The 9,174-nt window shown below is 40.9% G+C and overlaps 1 protein-coding gene across 1 annotated transcript; it reads left to right on the forward strand.

The window, feature by feature from the left end:
- The first annotated feature begins 1,407 nt into the window (after positions 1–1,407).
- LOC140319536 (indian hedgehog B protein-like) lies at positions 1,408–8,630 on the forward strand. The gene is made up of 4 exons (XM_072397204.1): positions 1,408–2,311; positions 3,522–3,679; positions 4,039–4,142; positions 6,164–8,630. Exons 1-4 carry the CDS (start codon positions 2,003–2,005, stop codon positions 6,898–6,900), a joined length of 1,308 nt encoding a protein of 435 aa, XP_072253305.1. The 5' UTR covers positions 1,408–2,002; the 3' UTR covers positions 6,901–8,630.
- The last annotated feature ends 544 nt before the right edge of the window (positions 8,631–9,174 follow it).

A 9,174-nucleotide genomic window follows, 5' to 3' on the forward strand; every position in this document is an offset into this window, starting at 1 on the left:
CATGCAGAGTGCAAAGTGTTAGATTTATCAACCAAGCTATATTGCAATGACTGAGATTTAGAGACAGTGATAGGAGCATTCTGTAACCTTTGGACAGATCCAGACTGCCTGTTGTCCCATGTTTCCTGGTAGCTTTCCTGCTAGACAGATATACCTCTTAATCCAAACAAATCTAATTGTGTCTTGATTACATATGTTAAAAGAAGTGGACAATGACCCTGGGGACTTCTCATTTTCAGTAATGGAGATATCTGACTTCTGTGGTACACCTCCATAAATTTAAGTGCATCCTCTGTTTACCTTTTTGCTAAAAAAAAGGAAAAAGAAGTTCTCCTTCCAAAATGCTGTGAAACCCTATCAGAGTTTTTCTACCTTTAGAATCTGGAAACACTCACACCTCTATTACAAATTTTGATTTCTTCTAACCAGTTTGCATGTTTGTTCCATACCAGAAAAGTTCCAATGAATTTACACAAGTGTCCGTAGATGTTCTATTTCAGCTGGAAGGTAAACACAACTATCTATGGCTATTTACTGTTTGCGAATCCCTCTCTTTGCCTTTCTCTGTTCCATCAAGAGACATGAAAAGCAGCAAAAATACTTTTTGGTGTTTACACTCACAAATAATAAAACATAAAGTGTGGAAAACCTCAGGTCTGCACAGTTCAATTCATTCAAAGGAGGCAGCCCCGAGAAACAGTGGTGAGACCACTGATTTTCTGCTGGCAAATATTTGAAGAGCTAATTTGGAGGGGCTGAGCTTACTGTGTGTGTGTTTGTGTGTGTATGTGTGTCAGCCACATGCTGCCAGAAAACCAGGACTAGTCGAGCAAAAGTTATTAAATTCATATGTAATGAGTCTTCTTTGGAAAGCTGTCATGAAGCAATTACCTTGCTTATAAATTAGGATAGTTATCTTTTTGCCTTACTAATGATCGCTGCTGTAAGTCAGTTAATCAGCCATTCAAGCACACTGTCGGTAAGTTAGTCAGTCATGCATCAGAGCAATTCATCAGTTACTCCACCTGCCAAACATCGAGGCAATTAGTCTGTATCACCACTGGTGAATTACCCCATTACTTGGTCAGTTACCCTCCAGTCAACCAGCCAGTGACCCTTTATTACATTTGATACTGGAATGCAGCTGGGACAAATTACTGGCAGCTCTGCTCTGGCAAATCGATCAAATCTAATTGATTCTGGCAATTCTGACTGTATACTGTTCAGTGAAAAAAGGATTATCAGCAAGCAGAGCTGTCAAGGGCAGAGAGAAGTACAGGAAATAGGTGGAAACGTGAAGTGGGCAGCAACAAAGGGCAAAGCTTATACTTGCTGCTCTCTTGCCTGCCTGAGAGTGTGGACCGGACTCTCCAGTGCGCCCTGTGCCCAGGAGGGGCGGGTAGGGTGGCAGAGTACAGGGACAGAGGGAGCGAGGGAGAGAGGAGGAGGGCAGGACTGGCAGGGTGCGGTCTGAAGTGGCAACAGATCGTTTTGGATCACTCAAATCCCTTCAATTCATCTGGAAAGCTGCAGCTTGTCGCACGCGGTCCGAGCATATGGAGAGGGAACAGTCCAGTGAGGGCATCAAGCAGAGCAAGCGAAAGTGGCTGAGGTTGTGACAGTTTCCCAGAGCAAAAGAAAGAGGTGGAGAGAAACCACAACACTGCAACTTGGATATCAGTGACCGCTCTCTCTTTAACTCTCACACCCACCAGATCGACTTTGAACCTGTTTGTTTAAATACACGGACTTTACAGCCTGCACACTTACTGTTGATTCTGTAAGGCGGTGAGAGCGGAGTGTCTCACTTTAGGTCAGTGTTTTGGAGAAGCGAAAACTTTTTGGTATCCCCATGGTGCCCCGTGTAAGGAAGGAACTGATCTTCTTTTATCCGAATTTGTCGGACGTGGGGTTGAAACTGTCACGGACAATGGAAACTAAGCCGGGGAGGTACTGAAGTCATCTCTCTCCCCCGGGAGAGTCCTCCCTCCCCCCCGGGGCGATGCGGATCTCCCTCTTTCCTCTCACCGCCTCTCTGTGTGCCTTGGTCCTCCTCCTCCTCGCACCTGCTTTGGAGGGCTGTGGACCGGGGAGGGGATACGGCAAGAGGCGGCTCCCGAAGAAGCTCATCCCGCTTGCCTACAAGCAATTCAGCCCGAACGTCGCCGAGAAGACCCTGGGAGCCAGCGGGCGGCCAGAGGGCAAAATTACCCGCAACTCCGAGCGTTTCAAAGAACTGACACCGAATTACAATACAGACATTATCTTTAAAGATGAAGAGGACACGGGTGCCGACAGGCTCATGACCCAGGTGAACATGTGTGTGTTTGTGTTTTCGGTGGGTGGGTGAGTAGGTGTGTGTGTGTGTGTGTGGTGGGGGTGGGGGGGTGATTGTGTGCAGGTACAAATACGCTCAAAGCTCAGCATTGTGCCTAAGTGATATTGCTTATCTGCTATTACTTCCAAAGTGATAAAAACTCAATTTACTAGTTATTTTTGTTAATCAGGAGAATCATATTCCACTTAGCTGAATGAAGCGGGTGACTTCAGGCCAGATTAGCGACACTGTTGCCCTCAATTGTCTGCTGAATGTTTGTTTTCAGTTAAATGTTTAAACCAAAGTGATTGATTTCATTAACCCTTCGTTTCACCTCTGAATTGTGCTACCTGACATTCTTAACTGCTCATTTTGCCTCGAATTGTTGCTTTTACTCTTTCACGCACCAAGTGGTTTCAATGATTGTTCAACTTTCCATTTGACTGGTCATCTTTGGTGCGGGAAATCATAAAACTATATCCATATATATTTCCCGGATAGGTGAAGCCAACAAAAGCGAAGTTCAATCGAAGCTCATATCCTGCTTGTTTGCCTGGATAGAAAAAAACTCATTTCACCTATTTTCTCTTTTAACAACTGGAGTAACGGTGTCTTTACGCACAGCGCACGCGCCCGATATCTTGCCCCACATCCTTACCTGTATTGGAAGTGAAATGTAAGATAGTTAATCCAGCGTTAATTTATTAACTGTATGACTATTTAACTTTGAAAATACATGGCTTCAAATCATTGTATTTGATTCAAATAGATCTCTACTACTGAGTCATCTTGACCCCAGGGACAGCTAAATCATCCAAAAGCAAATACACAGTCCCAGTTGTGCGGACTTTGACCATTCACCTGACAGATTTCACCTGACACACTTGTAAAACACCCTTATTATTTTCAGTGCAGCTCCTGTTCTCCTCTCACATGTTTTTCCTTGTTAACAGCAACTTTATGCTGTCATCATATATCTTCCAGTGCAGATCTTATCTTTTTTAGTCACTCTCTTACTTTCCCCCCTCACCAGTCTATTCTGTTCCTCATATTTTTATCCACTTTCACTGTTCGTGTCTCATAGTGGTAACAATGATGTTCATCAACAGACCAGACACAGGACTCTCCACACTCGATTTTCTGTATTTGCGTCTGATTATTTGTCTTTAACAGCTTGCCTTGCCTCTCTCTGTCCCTTTCTTAGCGTTGTAAAGACAAATTAAACTCTCTAGCCATCTCTGTGATGAACATGTGGCCGGGGGTAAAGCTGAGAGTGACAGAGGGCTGGGATGAGGATGGTCATCATTCAGAGGACTCGTTGCACTATGAGGGGCGTGCTGTTGACATCACCACCTCAGACAGGTAGGCCTGCTGAAGTTACTGTGTGTTGCAGTATAAATAAGCCAGATGACGTTTAAACTGCAGTCGGTCAGTTTTGTCGATTGACAAGTCAGTCAGTCGATCAGTCAATCAACTTATCAGTAATGTGATGAGTCAAACAGTCAGTGAGCAAACCAGACACTTTTTTCCCCCTGAAATCTAAACTTGAGAGAGTGATTTGGAATGACAGCCTTTCAGGAGCATGGTTTTACTTATTAAAAAAGAATGACTGTAAAAGTAATTGTCTTACTTACTTACTGTGAAGAGTTTAGGAGGAGTATGCTTTGTTCTGATTCTGACTGAATCACTGGAAGTTAAGTGTGTTGTTGTTTTCTTCACAGGGACAGAAACAAGTATGCCATGCTAGCCCGCTTAGCTGTAGAAGCTGGATTTGACTGGGTCTACTACGAGTCCAAAGCCCACATTCACTGTAGTGTCAAGTCGGGTAAGACATGGATCTAAGCTCCTATTTGAATGTACCTTTGTATGATTTTGCATTTTTATATTTATAGCCAGTTGTTGTTACCACTAATGAGGCTGATGCTAGACGCTTTGCGAGGTGACTCACTGATAGTCTAGCTTGCCTTTCAGCGCCTGCATCATCACTCCGTGAGTGTGTTTGTGTGTATGGCCTATTGGGAGCCAATCAAGGCAGAGCGTGCACCTGTGCTCTTTCCCTTATTCAGTCTCACTTCTTGGTCACATCTTATCATAAAGTCACTGAGAATAAATCATGTATAAAAACCACAATAAAGTATTATACACAGAAATAGAAGAAATAATTTAACAATCATGATTTAACATGAATCTATGTGTAAATATCTACTTTAGTTTTAGAGTGATATCTGACTCTCCTTTTTGTATTTCCGTGATAGAATGTTTGAACACTGTTAATATAGAGTTACAATTAACAATACACTCTTTATCACATAGTCTCCATGAGTGAAACAATAGCTGACAACATTCCACCCCAAGTTACTTCAGCTTTTGAAACATTTGAGAAATCTATTTACCCATGTCTGGTACCACCAGTCATTTGATGCCAAACTACATTCTAGCAGTCTGCTGAGGCTAGTAGGCTGTGCGATGATTAACTCCCTCTTTGTTTTTGCTGTTGCTTTTCCTTCAGTAGGTTTCTGTCAGATCTCTTATCAGAGTCTTATCAGAACCCTCCTTTTCTCCAGCCTTCAGGCTTACAGACACACACACCTTGGACAAATATTTGGTTGCCTTAAGACAACCCTCCCACACAAACACACTTACACGCACACACACTAACACACACACACACATTTACTGATGATTTTCTTGTTTCAAACTGATTCTACTCTATTCTTTACATTTCCGACAGTAGGGTTTGGTGTTTGGATTGAAGTTGTAGTCCGTGCTTTAATTGCCATGCAGCCGCTGAGAGTGGACATGTGACTTGATTTAAATCTCAAACTCTGCTGTAATCCAAACAGTCTCTAAAACCAGGCCTGAGAGTGTGTACTTTCCGTCTCCCTGACCCCAGGCTGTGCACTGACTGCAGTGATACGATCAGCTGGTTATCCATTAGCTCCTGCCGACTACTCCATCTTGCTACCTCATCCCCCAGCATCTTAAAGCAGCCAACTAATTCAGATACACTCAAAATAAGATCACTTGTGCAATCAACGGCAATGTTGGTAGACCTTAACCTCAGTAACCCAAAAGAAAAGGGATAAGCATGTTCCTCTACTAAATTCATATGTTTATTTATGCCATACAGATAAATTCTTTAGAGTAGCTAGATCAACACATGCTGCAGCAAAGTGAAAAGGCAAACAATCTCCTTTAAGACCACAGTATGTAAAATGCTGAACAAAAGCCTCAGCATAGCTATTCTTTTGTCTATTCAAAGCCCTAGAAAAAGCACTGTACATTTTGCAAACTAAATGTCAAGGCAGATTAATGGGTATTGTAATTATAGGACCCTCAGAGGACTGCATCCATAATTAGCTCCATATGCAAGCATAAACAGTGAGAGAAATAGTTATAAAATTATTTGAATCAAGTCTTGATTACCAATGTGAAAACACTGGTAATTGTAAATCTGCCAAAATCGTTTTTCTGAAGTATGTTTCTGTGTGTGCTTGACTTCTAACCATCGGGAAAAGACATCGTTTTTAACCTGAGTCATGTTACATACATTTGTTAACAATCCACTGAGATCCACTGAGATAAAGTTGTTCTTGAGTCGGTGTCAAAGTCTCACCTACTTTATAGATCACTCAGTGACCCAGAATAACATGCAGGTGCAGTCACCGTTGAAGGCCAAATGCCAACACGTGGTTGCTCAACTCCTGAGAGGAATTCAAACAGGCTTTTTTTCCCTTCAGTTTTATTCCCTCATGTCTCTTCTACAAAATGAGCTATTCAGTGAACATGGTCATTTCATGGGATTAATTCAAATTAAAGAACCTTGTTTTTCTTTCACTTCTACAGAACATTCTGTGGCAGCAAAAACCGGTGGATGTTTCCCTGGTGATGCTCAGGTTAACGTTGAAGGTGGTGGTACCAAGTCGATGCGTGACCTCATCCCTGGTGACCATGTCTTGGCTTCCTCACCGTCAAATGACCATGCTTCTCTTCTCTACAGCCCTGTTGTGTCCTTTTTGGACCGTCAGCCCAATGTCACAAAGGTCTTCTACATTATTGGGACAGATGCAGGACTAAATATTACACTCACAGCTGCTCACCTGATCTTTGCCATGGACTGTGCTGGTGGACTGAACAAATCAGGGTGGGAAAAAACTGCTCAGGAGACAATTTTTGACTCTGTAGGGGAAGGCAGACCGAGTCATGGAATAGGTCTGAGGACAGTTTTTGCAAGTGAGGTCCGTCCAGGACAATGTGTATTCACGTCAATGGGGGAAGCAAAGTCACATGCAAGACTTTCACTTGTGACTTTTGTGCAGGAGCAGAGGAGCACTGGTTTATATGCCCCACTTACCCAGCATGGGTCCATAGTGGTGAACGGTGTGCTGGCATCTTGCTACGCTGCTGTAGACAGTCACTATTTGTCCCATTGGGCCTTGGCCCCACTAAGACTCTTCTACAGCATGATGGGGCCTTCACAAGCACAGAATAATGGGCTGCACTGGTACCCATGGCTTCTACAGAGTTTAGGGAAATCACTTCTGGACGCTGGACATTTCCACCCCTGGGGTATTGAACAATGACACAAACTGGAGCCACAGAGAGGGTAACAAACAAACAGAGCACAACTGTTTTTCTGTTAAGAAGACAGACACTGAGGGACCACCAAAACCAACTGATTTTATAGTGTAAATACGTTTTATACTTGCCTGTATTTGCTGTATTTCCACAAATTTCTTTTTCATGAAGAAAGAACAAATAGAAGAATACTTTTTCATTTGAGGAGACTCATATGTCACAAAAATCCAGCACAGTTCTGTAAATGAATCAGAATTCTGAAACTCTGCAAAATTACTGGTGTTAAGTACTTTTGAATGTTTACGTTGATAATTCCACTTTTTTACCAGAACACCTTAGGCATAAAAAACAAGAAGTAAGACTCAAAACCAGAGATGTTTTTTAAAAAAACAAAAACAGATTGTGTGGTGAAGCATTCAGGTGATACTATTTCTTTATTCTATTTTTGCTGCAGTCTGTCAACAATTATGCTTACTCAAGGTATCCAAACATATTTTGTGAATTTCCTGGCTGAAGAGTGAACGTTAAGATGACCACAAGATGGTAACATTTGAGGAGGAAGAAAAACGGAAAGAGAAAAGTACTGACTGGACATGGTGAGATGTGAAGCTTTTATATGTACATAGGTATTTATACAGTGAAATCATGTTAGAAACGAATGACTGGTTTACTTTAAGAATAATTACTGCAGCAAATTTGCAGTTTCTTCACTCCTCTTTTCAGAGCCTTTACTGTATCTTAATTGGGCATTTCAAGGTTATGCGTATGACGAAGTGCAGTGCAATGCAGTGTGGCATTGTGCTGATGTTGCATTTGCAGTTTCACATCCTTAAAGAGCTTTTGTAGAGCTATTGAATGGCAGGGAATTGAAATGGAGACAGTATTTGTGCTGTAATGTGTACACATTCAGAATATTTCTCACTTACTAATGCAAGCTAGATGCATGATACTTTAATGAACATCCGATCTCCTGAATTGTTTTTACTTCTGCTTCATTACAAGTTAATTGTCTTGAGCTGATTTACATGTTTCATTTAGACATTTTCATGTTTTTATCAGGTGTTTTTATTTAAAATGTTTTTAATTGTTTGGAGGGGTCACTTTTCAGGTCAGTAGTAAGACTCAGGCTGTATTTGACTACTGTATTAAGTATCATCTATGCATCATATTAAATAGCAGTTATTGTTTTGTATTCCTAAATAGCAAGAGTTTATTTGATTGCTCTCCTTTGCATGGTCTTTTTCTGCTGATTTTATCTGTTTCCCATTACATCAAATCTGATGACCATTAACACTAAGGGTATAGGAACATGTTTTACTGTTGTACTAGATGGCAGAATACAAATTGGATAAAAAAAAATATCTAATATGTATTTTGAATTGGCCAAATACCCCCAGGGGGTTAACTCCTGTTGAGTACGCATTGTGAAAACTCACATATTGGAATTATGTTCAAACTCCAGGTATTCTTTTATATGACTGCTCAAAGATTTGTCAAATATGTATATTAAGCTAATGTTGAAGAGACTATTTAAAGTTCTATTTTTAGAAAACGCTGTAAATGTATTATTATTTTTTGGCAACTCTATTCAGAAGATTTGTATTTGACGCATAAAGATTTCGTCTGTAAACCCGAAATTGTCGTGCATTTGTGATAGGATTCAAATACCTTCATGAGTTATAGCTTACTGATCACAAATAAGTCGTTTATACAATAAAGTCAGCTTTAGAAAATGCCCTTCATCTTTCCAACATTTTTACGATGTAGCTAACAAAAGGATTTCAGGCATACGCATATGTTATATGCTGATCAAGAAAAATGACCCGATGATCACCATAAAAAGTTTTGCATCACAAAACTGCCACAATGTGAATATAACAAGGACAGCTGTGGTTACAGGGTGGGCTGCTGCATGGTTTCAGTACCACGGACAGCAGCACTCAGCAAAGTTTCCCTTTCCTATTGTAGAATACTGTAAGGCTTTCTCTTTTTCCAGGATGGCGAGTTTGCCCTTGAACACAACGCGCCCTGCTGGTCAATCCTGTGTTTGCAGAAAATACAATATATAAGTGTGCATATTTTTGTTTTTCACAATCCTTTCATACTTTATAGAAAAAAAACATATATTAGATGTTTTTTTTATATAAAGTATGAAAGTCAGGGTACACTTTTAAATGTCCACTTGTTCACATGATGATTGATAAAGAACAATGATCGTAAGAAAAATAGGTCTTTTATGTGACTTCCCAATTCTTGTTGACAAAAGCAGACAAAAGCAG

Source organism: Leuresthes tenuis, unplaced genomic scaffold, assembly GCF_036924035.1.
Source record: "Leuresthes tenuis unplaced genomic scaffold, fLeuTen1.0.hap1 SCAF_12, whole genome shotgun sequence".
In the NCBI taxonomy this organism is placed as follows: Eukaryota; Metazoa; Chordata; class Actinopteri; order Atheriniformes; family Atherinopsidae; genus Leuresthes; species Leuresthes tenuis.